The 19,934-nt window shown below is 46.0% G+C and overlaps 1 protein-coding gene across 1 annotated transcript in view; it reads left to right on the top strand.

The window, feature by feature from the left end:
• The window catches only part of LOC104280761 (chromosome unknown open reading frame, human C10orf76), a 113,492-nt gene that overhangs the window by 92,953 nt on the left and 605 nt on the right, over positions 1-19,934 (top strand). The window contains exon 24 of the mRNA XM_009878516.1: positions 14,077-14,193. Coding sequence (XP_009876818.1) covers positions 14,077-14,193 — 117 coding nt within the window. The remainder of the gene's footprint in view (positions 1-14,076; positions 14,194-19,934) is intronic.

The raw sequence follows: 19,934 nt of genomic DNA, 5'->3' as shown, positions 1-19,934 counted from the left end.
CCCCCCCCCCCCGTGTGATTCTCAGAACTGTTAAGATCAGAGTCTTTGTAGAGAGGTGGCTGCTTTCACCTTTTGCCACTTGGTTTCTCAGCAGGATGAAGGTGGTACCAAATTATTCTGCGGTTAACCCAGGGTGAGAATGGACCCCTATGGTTTATCCCGCCTTAAAGGCGTACTACGATGTGGTCAAATGCATACCAGCTCCACGTTTTGTAGAGGTGCCTGAGATGTGAGACCGAGTTGGAGATGCAGAGAAACCTGGTCCAAAGCTTCTACTCAGGCTTCTTCTAGTAGTGGTGAATTCCTGAGAGGTCCACTCAACCGATGTGCCTGGTTAGTTAAAAGTCAAGTAGAACTTGAACTTGTGTGTATTAGTATAAGGTGCAATTTCTGAAGAAATCTGCTAAGCAAGCATGAAATCCTCTTTAAATATAGTCAAAAATTCAGATGTCAGAATAATATCAAGAGGGCAATGCAGCAGCATTTTGGGAAGAGCAGAGTTTAAGATTCCCATTAAAACAAAAATAGTTCTGCAAATAAAAACTATCAGCTGATGCAGTACAAATTAGTGGTTTTAAAATCTGGAGAAAAAGCAGCTGAGTTACTAATCCCTGAACTGAAGCCCTTACGTCCTTTTAGTGAGTGACTTCTGCTTGTCATCTAATCCCTTAGACTCGGAAAACATAGACCCAGAGTTGTTCTGTGCTGTGTAGTAAGAGGAAATTTAACCAGTGAGCTAAATAAATAAATTGATTAGTTGGCAACAATGAGGAGCTGTGTATGCACTGCATCTAATTGCTTTTTAATATTGTCTTCCTCTAACTTCTTGGAAGACATGGTTTTGTGGGTTGCACGTGCAAAAATACGCTAAAAAAACACCTCACCAGAGCTTGGAACCTTCATCTTCAAATACGATTGTGTGGATCCCCTTACATTGCTTTGGACAGTCTCTAATGGGGATATTGCTCAGCCAAGCTGAATTTATTAGTAGAAATTCAAGCTGAAATTTAACACGCCTGAGAATCACAGAGTAAATCAAATCTCATTTCCTTGCTCTCAGAGAACGTGAGCTGTGTGGGCTTTCTTCTTCCTCTTCCTCCTTCTTGGTAATTTTTATTCTACCAGATCAGAGCTACCTTTTTCTTATGAGAAATACTGAGTGAGTGGCTTGCCCAAGCCTTATTCAAAACCCCATCAGAGCTAATAGCTTCGAAAACGTTTGATGTCCAAGAGGCCCTTGGGAGCACTAATTCCTCACACGGGGATTTTTAGGCTGTAGAGCAATGTGGTGTCCTCCAAGCACTGCAGGAACTACCGTGGAGATGATATTTCCATTACCGATCCTGCAGGTGCTTATCTGGGAGTATGGCAGAAGAGAGATTTAGAGAGAAAGTAGATGCCTCGGTGATCAACTCCTTATGCCCAAGAGAGTGGTATCGTCTTTGCCGAAGTTTTCAGTAGTACTGTATGTACAAATATATCCCATCTCTGTAGCCAGCAGGTTCAGTTTAGAGCTGTGACAGCAAAGGTTGTGTGCTTTTCGTTCAGAGGGCAGGCATTGTGGACCAGCAGTTCTCCAGCTTGCTGCTCTGCGTACTGATGAGCTCAGCTTGAGGATTCAACAGCTAAAGGTGCTTTGGAAGAAAAGAGGCATGAGTTTTGTTCTTCTCATCCTTTAAAGAGAATCAGTCCTATGCCAGCACAAGTCACCTTTTCCTTGGATGTCAGTGGCAGGCATGCAGCCAGCACAGTAATCTTACCTGGGCCATTAGCAGTAAACCTCCACTTTGTGTCGTGTCCTTCCTGCCCATCCAGCATCTGAATCTCTGTGGAGATAACACTCTCACTCACATCAAGGTAAGATGTCTCTTTTCAGTCTCTTCTCAGCCAGGCGTTCTGAAGGGACTTGTCTCCTGTGGTGTTCTGGGGTTGTTGCTGGAAGTGTCTGAACTCTGAGGAAGCTGGTGCTGAAGAGGTCGTAGGTCTGATGCTTTAAGGATGCAAGCAGAAAAAATGTTGCAAGGGGAAACAAGTTCTGAGGCGCACAAGCCCTTTTTGTCCTCCAAATACCTTGGGATTGCAAAATGTCACTTAGCTGTGGCAGGAGTCTTTCCTGAGAGACACAGCTATTGTCCTGGGCCCTGATTGCTTGTTAGGTATAAGGAGAAATAGCTAGAAATAACTGAGTATCAGCAACTTTTGGTGCCTCTGTGTATATTTCAGAGAATGCACACGGACTCCTTTTGCTGAGAGAGGCAGTAATAAGCGGCAGACCATTTGATTTCTCAGGAACCTCTGACCTGTTTTCTGTGCTTGGTCCATGCCCAAGTCTCTGCTCCCTCGTGGATTCACGTTGCTGTCTGCTGGCCAGCTATTCTGCACGTCTCCATTTCAGTGAGGAAGCATCTCAGCCCACAATGTTTAGCATCTTATTAGGCCTGCCTTTGCTAGTGGTTATCTTGTATAGTAGCCTCTGTATTTCTAGCTGTCCTAATAGCCTTTTAAAGGTTCCATTTGAATTAACTTAGCAGTCAACATTAAATAGCTCTGGTTTTTTTACAGGCAAAAGGTATTTTCTATGCTGGCCATGAATGCTTCCAAGCACGAATGGTCTCATTCTGTTTCAGCTCTGGTCATTGTCCAGATGGAATTCAAAGAGAGTGGCATATTCCAACAGCACAAAAGGGGATAATATAACAAATTAAAATGTTAACAAGCTTCACTCTTTCAGCATATCGTATCAGAAATTATTTGGTTCTCTTATTTCTGCCCTCGACACAGACTTTGTCCTTTCCTTCTCCTCCAGCTGTGCAACGCAGATCAGAGTAGGATCCAAAGGTGTGTCTGGAGTTGTGAGGCGTCACTTAGTTGGGACAGATTTGATTCCATTGCCTTGGTAGGAATTTCATCACTGTTGTAATTTCTGTAAACTTTATTTACACAGCTGCATTCTCAGTATGCAGGGGACAGTCCTCTCTGCTCCTTCTTTACTTTCTCAGTTACATCTGATGTCGGTACTGTGCCTGGCCATCAGCACCCTCTGTCCTTGTGTCCAGAACGAGGAGACTTCCAAGTTGCACATTAGAATGTCTTATTTCTGCAGTAAGTGCCTCTGAAGGAGGAACTCCACACTTTGTGTTGCAGTTTAGGTGACCTGCACTTAGATGGACGTAAACCACTTTTGGAACTTCATCCTTAGAGCAGACATTTTGCAGCTGAAGTTCCCTTTTCATTACAAGAATTTCTATTTATAAGGATCATTCAGCAGCTCATAGCTGTCTGTTCCAACACTAGATTTGCAAAACCCTTAATAGCTAGAACTTTTACATGAATTGAGTCACCCAAACTTCCAAGCACTGCCCACCCTTCCGTGTTAGCTAGCTACCTTAGCATACTGCTGCTACAATTCTTCTAGCTATTTGTAGCTAACCAGTTGAGTACAGATCTTACATTTCTTTGGAGCTGTATCTTTGGAAGGCATTTTTTCAGATTGAATTTATAAGTCTCTTGGAGTCTTTAAGCTGTAGGGAAGTCTGCTAGATACTGCCATGCAAGAGGTGACTCCGGGAGTCACTCTCATAATCCTGGAAGTGTTGGCTCAATGCTGAGCAGTGGTCAGAAAAGCAAACAGAGAATTAGAAACGGTTAGAGAGAGAACAAAAGTAAAGTAGGACTCTGTTGTCACTGTGTAAGTCTGTGAAAACCCATGTTTTAAATCTTGCATGTCGATTCTGGTGCCCTTATTACAGATAAGATATTGTAGAACTGCACAATAGGTCAGATAACCAGTTATTTGCTCATTGATTTTTTGGCTATCCAGACTTCTTGCTTGTGTTAAAAGTTCTTATTTTGCCCATCTTAGAGTGGACTTGAGTTTGTTTTTCACATGTGGTCAGTTAGGCAAGTGAGCTTGGGATTTCCTCTTTCTTGGCTTCATTACATCTCCTCAGACCACTGAGTTATTGCCTTTTATCACTTCTATTGTGCAATTAATAGCTGGCCTTTTACTGTCAGTATTAATTGCTTAAAATGTAAGTAGAAGCTATGAAACTGATCTTTCTAAGCTCTGCCTTTCCAAATGCATACCTTCCTCCCCCAGTTTTAGCTGGGTATTTCTTTGGCATGTCCTATACTGTTTTGACTTGCTTTAAATATACAGCATACACTTGGTTTGTGGCCAGTTTTTTAGTGTATAGCTATTTAATTTTGCTGCTTCCTTTAATTACATTTATTCATGTTGTGCAAACCAAGTTTAACAAGGTTTCTGATTTATGGGTTTTTTTAAAAAGCCATGAGCTAGGTTAGCATCTACTTTTTCTCAGCAAATGTCGAGCTCAGGGCTGTAGTAGTAGCATTCGCAGAGGCCATTTGCTAGTTGCTGTAAATGAACGAGAAAAAAAAAAAGTCAAATGTGTGGTGAGCTCCATGGCTTTTGGGACTGTCCATGTTCTCCTTTCCTTCATCTTGATCTTCAAGTCAGAGTCCTGGTGAGATTTGGTTTTGTTTTTTCTAAGTCAGTCTGTAGTCGTTATTGCATCCTGCAGAAGTTGGTGATGGCTGCGTGAGGAGCAGAAGCTCTCTTGGGTCGTTTACCAATTCCTGTGAACCTGACCAGGTGACATAATTCTAGAAACCTCCTGTGATTACAGGTGTTTGATTAGACCAGAAGAAGCCTCCCCATTGTTTTTCCCTTGTGTGCAATTAGGTTTTGGTTTCTTCAAACTGGAACAGTCCACTTGCTTCTTTTGGGGTTTGAGTGAATGGAAAGGGTTTTGTTGCATACCCTGTCTTAATCTGTTCTCTAGGCAGCTGTGCTTGCGAGCCAACTGTTTTCTGGGCAAATTCAAATTTCTTTACTAGAAATGAGTTTCCTTTGGTGTACATCAAGGATCCTGTTGCCACTTTGACGAGGCAATCTGAACTGAAAATTGTGTATTTGAGTTTCAGCATTGGCCAGGATGCTTTCTGGCTGCTGGTCCTAGAAAGATCTTATTTCAGACCTTTTCTTAAAATCTTCAGCTACAGTTTTGTAGGGTTTTGTAGCAGTCTTTGATTTCTGTAACAACTTTGTATGTCCTGGCTTCTCAGTCCAACTGGAGCAGCAGCTCATGGCTTAAACTCTTGTACCTTTTTTTTTGGCACCAAGGTTACTGGTCTTATTTTGGTCAGTTAACTGGTGCTTGAGAGCTGCTGCTGCTTTTTTCTTTTTCCTTTTTTTTTTTCCCCTCTGCATTCAGGAGGACAAGGTCTTCTGTAAAAGGAATGTTTCACTGAAGGATGTTCACAAATCACAGCATTCATCTGCTGCATGTTGGTTAGCCACTTAGGCTCAATGGGCAATATGCAGTGAGCATAAGGATGCTCTCGTCCTCTTGTCTGATGCTTTGGTGACAGCAGTTGATTTACTTCTGTGCTAGAATGCAGCTGGTAGATAAAAAGCTTCTCCTGGAACAGCCCATCACATTTCAGCACTTAAGTTAATTGCAAGCACAATGGGGAAATAAAAAAATTAACGGTCCAGTCCATATCTATCTGCGGTGCATTTCGAGCCTTGGCAGAATTGCAAGTGCTCTTACGTACCTAGCAGTGAGAAATGTTTTCATAAATGCCACCAGCTGGAGATAAGGGTTCACAACTCCAAAATGGGCTGTAACTCCAGAATAGCAAATCTGTCTGTGTCCTGGTTTTATGCTCCTGCCATCATCCTGGCCTTCCTCACACTGCCTGCCTTCCTCACAAAATTGCTAACAGGCAAGCTGAGTGGAACTCATTCAGTTTCTGGTGGAGCTCCCCATTCAAATCTAAAAGTCTGCTCTGGGTGGATGCTTATTTTGTTAATTGATAATTTTTAAGATTATTTTTTTCAGAATCTGTGACTTCTTTTTCCCTGCCTGGGCTTTGGGCATGCCAGTGTTGTGCAGTACATGGATAGTTGTTCTTTTGGCAGAAACCAACTGAACCCATTTTCTTCCCCTTGAACGACACAGAATTGCCCCCTGTATTTCCTCTGGAGAGCCTGTCCCTGCAGTGTGGGGAACTGGGGGACCCAGGGTCCCACAGAGAGTGACAGGTTCTTTGTGCCAAGTGGGATATGCAGATGAGTGTAAACCCACTGACAGTCTTTAAGAAAAGCGGATTGGTCTTGAGAAAAAGCAGCGTGAGACTAAGTGCATTTTTTCTTCTTGTGCTCCAAACCCAAATGGGTTGAGCCAAGTGCATGTATGGGAGTGGTCATGTGTGTGTAGACGTGACTCCAAACTACTCTGTAGTAAAAGTATTCATGGTGTGGGCTTGCTGGTGAGGTGAGTAAGCTTTCAGCCACCTGAGTGCTGGAGCTCAGAGGGTGTCATACTCCCGGGCCCCAGTGATGGCTATGCAGAGATGTCAAGGGTTATCAGCCGTGTTAATATCTTCTATTACTCTTATACCTCTTACAAATTAAGTCTCTTGCAAGCAGTGCACGTGGCTGGTCTCTGTGACCATATGTCTCGGTTGTTACTTGGCTTTGTCCTTCTTTGCAGCTTTTCTGCTTCTTGAATTCTCTTGAAACCTGTGAAGGCCTGTCCTGTGAGAGCTGGGAATGGGCACTGCATTGGGCATTTACAGTTGCTTCTGAGTTCTGGCTGTGGAAGTTTCTGAAAGCTGTGTGATTTCCAGATTGGTTGGTTCGAGTCTTTTTCCACAATTAGACAGAGCTGAACACCTTAGTCTTCTAATAACATTTTTGGAGCAGACAACTCTTGTCTCAAAACTCTGCTAGCAGAGTTCAGAGAACAGCAGTCATTTTCTGAGTGAGTTTATAAATTACTTATCTTTTGAAGAGGCACCTGTGGGCAGAGGGGAAAGACTGCAACTCAACCCTCCCACTCCATGGATAGAAACTGTCAACTTTAGAGGCTTGTTCCTTTAGAGATCACAGGTCTCTCTGAGATTGTTGAACAAACATCTGAGCTCCTGTATATCATCTGAGCCCGACAGAATGGCTCTAGGTTGGGGTGAGGAAAAGGGAGTGTGAAATGTCTCTCCTTGATGTTGCTAAGTAAAATAATAATAATAATCTTTCATGTACGATCAAAACCTTTTGCCTTGTGCAGAGAGGCGGCAAGGCCTCAATTTCAATACCACCCAAGTGCAAATGTGTAAAAGCAGTCCTTGGGATGGATTTGGGTCGTGGAGAGTTAGCCTTTCCTCGTGTTTGGCTGGGCACAGTGAACACAGCAGGACTGCCAGGAGTGACTGGTAGGGACAAGGGACAATGCTCACTCCTGGGCTCCTAGACACAGTGTGTCCTGGCTGATGCTCAGTGAGCTGAGCAGAGGGAGGTTGGCAAACAAACTCAAAAGCGTCTGAGTCACCTGGTGAGAGCTGTGTGCGAGAGGTCCCTGTGTGCTCACCTTGGCAGAGGGAAGCAGGGTGAGGCACCTTCTGTCCCTGGCTCCTGGCTCACCCATCTTTGCTCTGCGCTGCTCAGCCTTGTCCAGCTCCAGACACTGAACAAGAGACTCCCGTGAGTCCCATCAGTTTTTTTTTCCTCCACAGTCAGGACTGGAGCATGTATTCACGGCCCAATGCCATCCTGGGCTCACGGGTGGCTGCACCCACCTGTGCAGGGCTTTCTCCCCCTGCAGCCTGGACAGACCTCTTGCGTCTTCCTGCCCAGCACTGCTGATACGTTCGGTATCACAGCAGCTCTGTTCCATCCCTCAGAGGAGAAATTTGCCCTTGGCTCCTTTCACTTAATCTTTTCGCCTAGCTTAGCTTTTTACTATTGGAAAAATTCTCCTTCCAGGAATTTTTCCTGTCCTCAGGACAGACAGGATTCTGCTTCCTACTCAGAGAGGGACAGTCTTGGGAGCTGGTGGGAGCTGTCTCACAGGGCCAGTCTGAGCAGCCTCGTGCTCTCAGCCCGCAGCAGCAGAGAGCCACAGGTCCCTCACTTCCATATAGTACAAACAGCAGCTGCTTAATGCAGGAGATCTGGGGCACTGGAGCAGGCATGACAGTGTGCTGCGTGTCTTGCACGTATATGGCACGACTACACTTGTGTCTCAAGCGCAGATCTTTGTCGTTCCCACCATGTGTGTCAGACCTGCTCTGCACCCTCTGGATCCGTAGATGTGAGCTGGACACACAGCATACCTTGGGAAATCTGAGTTGTTAGGCTGTCACAGCAGCATCCTCTTCCTCTTAGCATTCATGAAGATGGAATTTATACTTATGGCTTGATCAGCTTCTGGGTGAGGGGTGGTGTTGAAGCATCAGCACTGCATTTTATTTCTGGGACAGCTGCAAAGGTCAGGTGGTGTTGGGTCAGACAAAAGCTCTGTGCTTGTCCCAGGGTCGGTGCTTCTCTCAAAGGCGGTGAGAAGGGCCGTCGCTTCCAGCACGTGTGTGTAGCACTGGCAGTCTTAGTGGATCTTCTCTCTGAACGTGGCTCATACAGACAGTGAAAGAGGAAAAGGAGAGGATGAGTGCAGCAGGGCACTGGGTAGAATGTATTGGGAAATGTGGCAGCTGTGTGCGTGTTTTTACTTAAGTTGTAATTATTTAGTTATGTGCTTTGTCTTTGGCGCTTCTGAGGATTAATTTCAGCAAAGAATCCAGCCTGCATCAGCAACTTTTAAGTTCTGTGAGAACTGTGATGCCATTTGAAAAAATAAAAAATCGTTTTCCATATTAATTAGAAGACACTACTGTAAAATTTATGTCAATTATCTAGCACTTTATCATGGAGAGGCAATAGCCTCTTTGTAGTCCAGGTGGCAGCAGCCTTTTTATTACAATGAGAGGTATTGCCTTTCGGTTGAATTCACTAGGAGAAACACTTGGGGACTATGAGTTGCTTGTAGAGATTAGTGAGGGAGAAAAAGGGGAAGATTAGTACTAAACCTGAAGTAAGCAAGCCAGGTTGATGACTGCAGTATAAATGCACATTGGGCTTCTACTAGAATAGGGAGACCCTAATGTCTCTTCCTGCAGCCTCCTGAGCTGAGGGCGTGAACTGCTGGGTTTGCTCATGGTATCTCGGGCTTTGCCTAGGTTTCAGAGCTGGGCCTGTCGTAATTCCCTCCGTGGCACTCCACCACCTCCGCAGGGAGGACAGAAGATGTGTTTGTCTATCCTGGCTGCCCTTGGCCCCTGTTCCGTGCGGTGGTGCTGGTGAGGGGTTGGCATTTCTTGCCCCATAGACTGGTTGCTCCATCCTCCAGTGTGAGACAGCTGGGACAGCAGTGCCTGGCTTTTCCACCCCGTGAGGGCTTGCTAGGCCTGGCCTGGAGATCCTTCCCCCGTCCCAGCCTTGTGAACTGCATGGAGCTGGTGTGGGGGACAAATGCATTTTAACGTGGGGATCTCGTTGGGTTTGGGTGGGGGGTTTTGCCTTTTGTTTGATGTGAGAACATTCAGTCAGTTCTTTTCCAACTGCTTCTGTGTTGTGGTAGCTAATGACAATCTTACGAGCTCGGAGAGGCTTTAGCGAGGCGCTGGTGATGCTGACTGATTGCAATCTTGGCCTTTCCTGCGCTGATTAAAAAGGCAGTGTGGGGACCTCGCTTTCTTCTTGTTTCTGCTTTTCCCTTCTTGTTCTGTCATTGCCTGTGAATGCTTCCCTGAAACCTACCCACCACCAGGTCGTTTGCTGAGTGGTGTGAACTCTTAATTTTATGTTCTGGTGAGGCAGACTGCAGTTGCAAATGATGAAAGATTCTGCAGGTTAAAAAGTTACCAAGTGACAGAGTGTATCATGCCTGCCAGGTAGATGGGCCCTAGTTCTGTGTGTTGCCTGCTAGATTTCACTGCGGCGCAGCTCCCTCTGGCTCTGCTGCTGACAGTGGCTGTATTCTCCTGGGCAGGGTGGGGATCAGAGACTGCTGCTTGTGATCGCCTTGTTTCCCCAGGACAGGCTCTTCCAGAAGGTCGAGTCTCTTGCGGGGAGTGAAGCAAGTTGGCTCTTGTTGAGGATCAGAGGGAACAGCTCTGGTACAGTAAGGAAGGAGCCCATGTGTTAGGGAGTGGTACAACAAAACATGGTCTGTTTTGAATGTGAAAAATTTCAGGGCAGAGGCAGTTGGTTCTGGGGCTTGAGAGTCCACTGACTTGTCAGACTGTCCGTCCGGTTTGCAAGGGAGGGGTAAGCTGCTGGATGCAGCAAAGCCGAAAACTGAAATAATCTTTTTCTTCGGAGTGCAGTGGCATGGATGGGATGGATGGGATGGGATGGGATGGGATGGGATGGGGTTGGGATGGGATGGGATGGGATAGGATGGGATGCTGCAGAAAGCTGAGCTCCACATCAGCCCCTCCACTGGAAGTTCATCCCCCCTGGTGCCTCTGCTCACAGGCTGTGGTGTTGCTGGGCAAGGGCAGTTGTGGGTCAGGGCAGTTGAGCTGCAGGAGGGAGCTGAAATGCGAGTGCCACAGAAAGCATTTGCTGTTCAAAGCAGCTCCTGAAAGGCTGGTTTGGGGACACACACAGAGGGACCAGAACTGCTAATGTTTCTCTGAAACTTTGGAAAGCAGTCAGTGAGTGAGTGGTGGGGCAAGGGGTTAATTTGATGGCAAATTATCTTTAAATTACAGTGGTGCAGCTCGACTGACTTCTGTTTTGTTGCAGTGGAGTAAACAAGTGAATGTAGCCTTTAGGACTAATACAGATAACTGCAGGAAAGGAATTCAGCAGCCTTTGGTTTTCTAGTATTGACTGTGTCTGAGTTGCTTCTGTCATACTGCTTTTTGAAGACTGATCCCCCTTAGGTAACCTACAAAAAGAGATTTAGGTTATGACTTCTCTTCACTTAATTTTTTTTCTACTGTAAAGATTCTGTAAAGCATTTCTTCAAAAAATAGTTTGCCCTGCATGTTTAGCCATGCAATCTGAGGAGTGTCACATCAAGCTCCCTGGACATTATCTACAGTCATCCTCTATCTGTGCCTGCCACTAGAAGTGGTATTCTTCCTGCTCGTGACGTTTTAAAACACCGAGTGACTATTTAAAATCTCTGTGCAAGAGTCCAGCTAGAAGTACCTTCCTTTAACTTATTTGTACTTCACCTTGGAATTGGTGTTTTCTAGTCTTCCATGAAGACTTCTAGGAAGACCAGGTTGGACAAGACCTTGAAGGAGAAATGCTTCAGTCTCAAAATTAAATTTCTCTAGTTCTTTTGTATTTGGCAGAAGGATGCAGATAAAGATCTCTTGTGTTTAGTGCAAAAGGACGTTCTTACTGCAGTAGTTTTCCTGAGCAGAAGTCAAAGCAGTGTGCAAGAAGGGTGAAGGACTCTTAACACACAATCTTCTGTTGCACAGAGGATGCGAGTTTGTCACCTGTGTAGAAAGCTGATGCCTTTCAAACCTTCACATCAGACGCTCTTAATACTTTCTACTGCTCTTTCACCTCTCTGCTGCTTAGCAGCTGCATCTTAAAGAGCAGCTGAAATCGTCTCAAGGATGGCAGGTCCTAATCTGAGTAGCAGTTCCTATCCATTATAAGTTATGAAGTGAAATGATCTGTGAGTGGGTTTATCTCAGATCCCACGTAGCATTTTTGCTCAGCGGCAGCAAGAAAGGGAAATTATCAAGCAGTGAGGAGAAGCTGTTTATTTTTAACTTACCCTTTCTTTTTAAGTTCTATTTCATAATTAAAGGAGGTAAGGCATGGAAGCCAATGAAAACACGTGCCTAAAGGGATAAGATGATCTCAAGCTCACTGCAGAGATTATGATAAGTAGTGGGTAACATGTTAGAGACTTTGGAGCCTCTTGTTCCTTCCCTGTTCTCCTGCTGGAGTATCAAACTGAGTTCTTAGGTGCCTTTCAGAGGTGATGCAGGAGGGCTGATTTCAAGGATACTGCTTTGAGAACCTGCTGCTGCCCTCTGAGTTTGCTGCTCTCCATGGTTTGAGGATGCCTCTGTTTAGTGCCTGGAGAGATCTTTACCCAGAGCTAGCAAGGGGAAATCCTGATTCTTTGTGGGGAAGCGTGTACATTCATCATCTGGGCACACCTGTGTGGCATGACGCGTGGCAGTGCCTCGAGGGGCACAGGGGAGTGAAGAGTTGCCCAGGGAGAGGGTTCCTGGGAAGAGGAGTAGGCCTGTGTAAAATGCCTCCCCTTTGAGTTATTGCTGGAGAGGCCTGTTCTGCTCCTCACCTTTCAAACAAGGTTTCTCCTCTGTTAATCTTTATCGACTTGGCTTCCTCAGACTGACAGGATAGCCCTGATCCATGCAAGATGCTAGATTCTTTATTGCTCAGAAGAAGGTGCATTATACTATTACTCTCTGTCCCTAGTGGATAGTTGCATCCCAAAGTAAATTGTCCCTGTACTCAGGCAGTTTTCTTTCATAGCTGGTCTTGGCTCTGTGATACTTCTGGTAGCTTCTGCACACAGGAACAAGAAGGCCAGACAGAATTTGGAGATGGCTGTCATCGCCGGGGGTTCTTTTCTGCCCGTGGAGCTGACAAACAGCATTAGGAAATGAGTCCGGGAGAGGAGGCTATGTGCTCCTGCAGCAGCAGGACGTGGACAGACTGTTCTTAAATAATGTTGCAAAATGCTGGTTCCTACCTCTAGCTTGCCTCTGCAGTGCTGGAGGACATCTGAGCTGCAAAGACACTCTGCTGTGTGACCATCTCACCTGAGAACCACTTCTTGGCCCCCGTCCTCATTTGGATGACGATTTCTGCCTTCTGACACCCCAGGCCCTAGCCCACTTCTCGGCGTTTGCACAAGTGTCTGTGTCTACCATTGTCACATGCAGAGTTTGGGGGAAACAAGCTTTTGAAGGAACCCTTAGCGAGTCTGAGATTCCTGGAGTAAAGGATATAAGGACATGATTCAGACCTATAAAGGGCAGGAGCTGCCAGCTGCCTAAAAGAGCAGTTGAGGGTAGTGTTTACATTGTTGGGAAGACAGATGGAGGAGTAGAAGGGTTACTTATTGTTCTGTTGTCTTAAATCCCCTGCAGTGCTTTTCTTAGAATGTTTTCTGAGTTGACGCCTTGGGGCAGAGTCCTCTTCCTTTACACCTTATCCTATGTAGTCCTCCTGTCTGAGGTTTTTCATAAGCAGAGGCTACTGTAACACAAACCTCAGATGCTGATATTCTGTTTGGCTCTCAGATCAAATGGTAACAGCCTGAGAAAGAAGTTCATGCGTTTTAAGAGAATTGTTTCAAGCATATGTTTTGCCCAGGAGTGCTGAGCTATATGGTTCCTGGTAGGAAGATTATCGTTACTTACCATCTCACAAGTGCTTTGAGGAGTGAGTTTGTCCATGCAATGCTTTGAAACTAAAAAGCATTGTGGGAGTCCCTCTTGATGTTCCCTAGTTAGGAAAATGAATAGTTCAATAGGACAGAGATGTGTAACTGTGAATTTGCAAGTACAGCCCAGTGCTGGGAGTCGAGTAAGGTAGTAACACAAGCTGGAGTGCTTTGGTATGAGTGAGGGCAGATAATAAAATACAACCTGGGTAGGAAGCCTTGGATTTGTGTCTCTATCTGTTTCCAAAACCAGAGTCGATACCAGAGCTGGTCTTCTGTTAGTACCTGTCAGAAGCTTGTTCCTGTCAGGAGTCAAGTGCAGTGCTCTGTGTGGAAGCTGACCTGAGCAGCTGTAGAAGCTGGTGGTTTAGCAGATTGTGGATGGTGATTAGCAAGCCAGGAGGGAGGTGGGCTGGCAAAACTAGCACCAGAAGGACCATGGGGTCAGGCAAAGCTGTGTTTGTGTAGTGCCTACTGTGTTACATTTGGATGTACGCATCGTAATTAGCTGCTTAATTTAATGAGATCATGTCTGCTTCTTGCAGTGACATAATAGTATTTGGAAAACTGCTGATGTAGGTTCATCCACTTTTCTCATGAATGGAGAAATTCTGTGGAGAGCTGTTCCTGACTGGCATTAGGAAGTCTTTAGCGCCCACCTCCGTATTGTTAGTCCTGAGCCAAGTATTATGGCTGTTAAAGCCATGTATATTGGAAACACAGGTGCCAGAGCTGTGATCTATCTCAGCCTCACTCCTCCTGTGTGGAGGCTTCTGTGGATGCTGACTCCTCTGCTGTGTTTGGCTGTCTCTGTCAGGTTTTGGAAGTGGTACGCTCCAACTACGACACACTGACGCTGAAGCTGCAGGACGGGCTGGACCAGTATGAGCGCTACTCGGAGCAGCATAAAGAGGCTGCCTTCTTCAAAGAGCTGGTAAGCTACCTCGCTTCTGCAGAATCAACACCCTTTTTCCAAAGCCTTTGCTTATGGACTGGGCAGTGGCATTTGAGGTATAGCTGAGCAGCCGTGTTACTCCGTTGGGCTGCCTCCAAAGACAGTGTAGGAATAGGGTCTGAACAGACATGGCATGTCTCAACAGATCTGAAAGCTCCCTGGAGCTCCCTGCCCCGCAATACCTGGTTGGGGAGGAACTACCAGAGCGCTCAGGCCAGTAACTGGTCAGTCCCTTCTGCTGTGGGGATGTGCTGTGCTGCGTGGTGGGAAACTTGCATGGTGGAGAAGCTGACTGCTCCCACCCTGAGTTTATCATGCAGAGCAGCTTAGCCTTCCAGCTGTTGAGGGGACCACAAAGCATGGGACTGAGCAGAATATGTGATGCTGGTGAAATGTGTGCCTGCTCGTTGCTTTCCTCCATCACTCACAAGAGAGGATTCCCAAGCAAAGGAAGCAAAGGCATTCCCTAAAAACATCTCCTCCCAGAGGATAACGCTAATGGTAGGAAGTCCCACAAAAATAATATAGTGAGAACAATACTGAACCCAGATAATTTGGGCTGGTAGTTATCTTCTTCAGCCAAGCCAGCTTGCTCACCGTGCTCCAGAGAGCCCAGATGCAATATTTTCTTGTCCAACAGCCACATCACCAGGGAGGCAGTGTTTTTGTAGTGGCTGGTATCTGAGGGGAGCCTGTTTTTTCTCACTTTTGAATCATTGCACCTTCAGTGAAGGGAGAGAGCTCTAACTCTGGCAGCTTTCTTCACTACTTTGAGAGCTGATTTTCTCTCTCAGCTCCATCCTAGCTGTTTGATGAGTAATTGATGCCTGCCCACTCCGTCACGAGTCTACGTGAGTTTGGGAATGTTATGTCTCCCTCTGTCTACTCCGCTCAAGAGCAAGCACTCCTCAGTTGGTTTTGCTTCCATCTACAGAAGGCTTTTTAATGTTTCTTGGGTCATTCCAGTAGTGCTGTAGGGTAGGATACAAGCAAAACCACTTGCAATCGTTTTCAAGCCATTTTTCTGTACCCTTTTGTGCCCCTTCTTGTCTCTGGCCTGCTGTTTGATACCGTATCTGGAATATACACAAAGAAATTTAGCTGTAGCCTTCCTGTGACACAGGCTTCTCTGTACCCTGGAAATAAGATGCATTTATGTTTGTGTTGTCATCTGTTCTGTCCCAAGGGCTCCTGCCCTCCTCAGCCAGCATCTCCTTCCCCAGCCTCTGGGCCACATGACTGCTCTGCTCTGCTCTGCTCTGCATGCCCCACTTTCCACTTGGCCTGGCAGTAGCTCAGGCTGATCACACCAATTGATTAAAATGACATTTTCAGTCCTAAGATCATCACAGCTATAAAACCACTTCAGCTAAATTTATTTTCTTCCTAGCCTGATTTTTTTTAATATTTTTTTTCCAAAATACCAATTTTATATCGCTTAAGAATCTGTTTAGTGTAACCGGTGCCTCCTCAACTCCCTTCTGAAAATTGCCTGTCCAGGTACCCCTGGGACCCTCTCCTCAAGAGCATATGAAAGCCTGAATAATTACTGTCTAAATGTGCTGATTTGACCCAGTTGTGAATCTGTTTAATCCACATTTCTCTAGATGCCCTGAGAATTGGGACCCTATTAAATGTTCTTTACTCACAGCTACAGAAAATCCCCTGCATTCCATTAAGCTGTTCCCTCAACGCAGCAGGAAATCAACCTGATATGTTATGATTTGTCTTCAGCAAACCCAGCTGGCCTCCCGTCCTCCACGCTGTTTCTTCCTCTAGGTGCACAGTAACTGATGGCTTTATTAATTGTACAAACAACTCCTCAAAAAGGCCCTACTCTGCTCCGTTCTCCCTGTATCCTCTTCAAACCAGGTACTTGCTTCCTTTTTGCAAGGCTTCCGAATCTTTACTTTGGTTTCCATTGCTGCTCTGACGTTGGGTAATAAATATCCCCCCACCCAGCGCGTCGTGTTTAACCGCTGAGGTTTGCAGGATTTCATGGAAGGGGCAGAGTGGAGTCACTGCAGTTTTCTTCGTGGGCTCTGCAAAGGAGCAGGGCTGGTGGTGAACTACAGGTTTCCAGTACGGTTTCCAAACTCATGCTGGTCCCCTCGGGTCCTCGTGAACAGGATCTGTTTGGAAACAGTTCTTTCCAGATCCTGCGTGGTTTTCTTATCTCTATCTGTGCAATTGCATTAAAGCAAATCCTTCTTGGTGGGGAACGACATGCAGGAGCCATTTTCCTTTTCGGCTGCCTTTTCATCTCTCTATGCTCCCATTAAGTGGGCGAGCAGAAACTTCCCCAAGTCATTCTCTTGGCTCCTTTATGCTTAGAAATCTTGTTCTCACTCCTTTGACATGCTTTGCTAACGCGCTGCTTTGCTTCTCTGGCTTTGCCTCAGTTCCGCTCTTTCTTGCTAATCCCAAAGAAAAAAAGCTGCTTTCTTCTCCCATTCCGTTTTCAAGGAAGCTTTCAAAGGCCTGCAATACTGCAGCCACATTGTGGTGAGAGGTGATGAGCAGTGTTTTATCAGCTGAGGTTTCTGGCCTGTTGTGCTGCCTTTGAGGGACTAAAGGAAGGAAGTTAGGAAGTTTTCTAACACTTTTTTTTATTTCTTTTTCCTTTGAACCCTTCGGGATGTCATTTTAAGGTCTGAGCTGCTTTGATAGAATGAATGGTTTGGATGTGAGCTTTTGGACCCTCGTGTTGCAGCTGGAGGAATGTGTGGAATAGAGATTCAGCATCTTTCCAAAACATTCGCTTTCTTTGCAGTTGGATAGGTTTCAGCAGAGTCTCAAAACAGTCTGATTAGGAATTGATTTCTGCAAAGGAAATTACACTAATTTGACTTTTAATTAGATGTAGTAGTCAGTGTAAACCTTCCTCCCATTGTACAAATTTCTTAAGAGCTGCTTGTTGATTGGAAACAGGTTTAATTGATGGGACTTGCTGCAAAGCAGAAGTGTCTGTACAGTGTTGCAGGCGTCCAGCTACAATGACACGAAGCTAGAGCTGAATAATGTTTTCCTCCTCACATGGTTAACGTAACCACTTCTTCCATTCTTGCATTTGCTCGTTGTTCTCCAAGTGATGTCAGCCTTTCATCATGCATTTCCCATTTCTTCAACGTCTGTGGGTTATATATGATCCAAGCTGCTGACAGAAAAAACAGTTTTAAAAGCTCTCCTGGCCCTAGTGTGCTCCAGCATGCCCCATACAGAAGCTAGAAAGAGCACATGCTCTGCTTTTACTTCCTTGCAGAATGACTGTTAAAGCTGGGCTTATTTTCTGAGGCTGGTTTTGACCCCTTGTATAAGCCACTCTAGAGAGTTCTGGTAGTTTCCAGGCTGGCAGTCAGGCCTTGGCTGCCCGCTGCAGCACCACGAGCTCAGAGGAGTCCCGGTACGTGGCCGCGTGGATGGAGCAGCTCAGCCAGACTGCAGGAAGCTTCTGAAGTTTATCCTTGTTACAGGCAGACACCTCCCTGTGTCACTGTCTCATCTTCCAACCCCAAAAGAGAGATGAGCTCTGGTTCCCTATGCTGAGCCCTGGTGCTGGAAATAACTTGATTTAACTCCAATTTGAGCTATTCTTACCTTTTAAGTTTGTTGGCTCGGAGCTGCTCAGAGTTTTCTCATAGAGATCTGTAGAAATGTCAGAGTCATCTTGTGTGTTGTTACCGTGCCCACTCCTCTCCCGGGCTTGTACTAAAGCCCATCTAGACCGTGCTTGACCAAACTTTGTGTCTAAGCTCCTCTTGAAACCTGAAGCTGTCTTTAAGTGAAAACAGTTCCTCACTGGCGCCAGGTGATCTACTCCACTGCTTCACAACTCCTAGGTTTATAAGTATTTCCTCTTTTTTAGTGCAAATCTTCTTTGTCTTAAACTAAGATGATTATTTCTTGCCCCATCCCTGAGGAGCCAGAGAAATATTACTCACTGTTCTCTTCCTGACCTCATTTTACGTTTTGGAGAGTGTTTACTCTCTTCCTCCTAAACCTTCTCTTTGCAAAGTAGACAGGCTTCATTTCTTGTGCTCTACCCCATAGCTCTGTGTTCTCATCGAGTGGAACTCCAGCCTCCCCTTATGGGCTTGTAGAGACTGCTGCCGCATCCTTCTTGGAGACCTTGATGTGTACACAAGTTGGGCATCTTCTACTACTGGTGCCTTGACCCTGGCAACAGTTCCTGAGGCCAGGAGCTCATTTCTGCTTGTTTTTTCTGTTGCTGGGAGCCACAGAAACGCTTCTAGTCAGAATAAGGATGCTGGCTTGCGCTATGTGTAACATCCCCCCCTTTTTTTCAGGTGGTGACATTCTGTAGGGCAGAGGACTCTGCATCTCTTTAGCCACATTGTTCCTGAGGTGGGGAGCACTCAGTGGGACTGGGACCAAATCCTGTCTGTGGGACTCTTGTCTCCTTGTCAGGAGACAGCCCACTGCAAGCCAGTGTTCTGGAGACCACTAACGTGCACTATAACCTGTGGTTGCCTTACAACACCTGATCCCAAACTATTTAGGTATGGAGTAAGTCAAAAGAGAAGAGAGGTCAGGGGGTGCTCCAAGGGAACAGAGATGCCAAGCATCCTGGTGAAAGAGAGTTTGGGGTTTCTGTGAACACCACAAAATTTCTCTCTCCAAATATAGACATCTTTGCTGGCTAGCTCAGTTTGTTAGGGTCTGAAGTGGGGCTCACCAGGGTTCATTTCAGAGCTTCCCAGTTAACCTTCCATGTTTTGAGTTGCTTCCTACTCTTACGGATTCTGCCTTTTTGGGAGCTTGCTGCCTTTCCCCTCCTTTTTTCTCACCAGAGTAGCAAGGATGCCCAAGTATAAATGCTGCTTCCAGCCCCCAGTGTCAGATTCCTCGCTCTGCTTCTATATAATTCATCCCTCGGTGCTTTTAAAAAGCACAAAACACTAACCAGGTCAGCAACAACCTTATTATCACAGACTCTGAGTCTCTGGGAACTGTAATCCCGTTGTTTGGATGAGCTTGTGTCAGTTTTGCTTTCTGTCACTGCTGCACAGTCACTGACACAGATGATGTTTAACTTTGTTTTCTCGTTGCCGAGTGCAGCTGAGGCTGAGCCCAGTCTGGGGCCCGCGTGTTCGGCCAATGAGTCTGCAGGCACGAAAGGGGGAAGGGAAGCTGCTGCGCAACGGGGCTGCCCAGCTCTTCCTCGCAGCCTCTGCGGGTGACCCAAAGTTCGGACATCGTTAAGGGATAAAGATGTCTCTTCAAATACAGCCAGTGAGCCAACTTCACGTGTAAAGCCCTCAGCACAGAATACACACAGCTGGCTCCAAACTCATGGTTTTCTGCCAGCTTGGGTGATAATTTGTGTTTACAGCACAGCAGCATGGCCTCTGTGCTTTCTTTGATGTGTGTCTTTGACTTGGCAGATTCTGGAGCAGGACAGAGGCCACGGCACTGCATTCATCCAGGAGAATGCTGGCTGGCACTCCTGTGGGCACTGGTAGAAAATGCTCTTCCAGCCACAACCTGGAAGTGCTCACTTGTCCCACTAGAACAGGAAACAGAGCACAGCTCCTGCATCCAGATGGTGTATCTTTTCCCATCCCTGTCTCATTTGGAATTTACTCTCTATGCTGAGGTGTCACTGTAGCCATTCCTGTTATTCCAGGAAGCAGCTGATCCTCAGGGATTTCTTGCTAAGCTGGAGTCTCAGTAAGAATCAGCTGCGACGTTCTCTGCGG

This window comes from Apaloderma vittatum, unplaced genomic scaffold (assembly GCF_000703405.1).
Source record: "Apaloderma vittatum isolate BGI_N311 unplaced genomic scaffold, ASM70340v1 scaffold12981, whole genome shotgun sequence".
NCBI lineage: Eukaryota > Metazoa > Chordata > Aves > Trogoniformes > Trogonidae > Apaloderma > Apaloderma vittatum.
The sequence above is the reverse complement of the archived record's forward strand: the minus strand, read 5'-3'. Positions and strand labels throughout refer to the sequence as shown.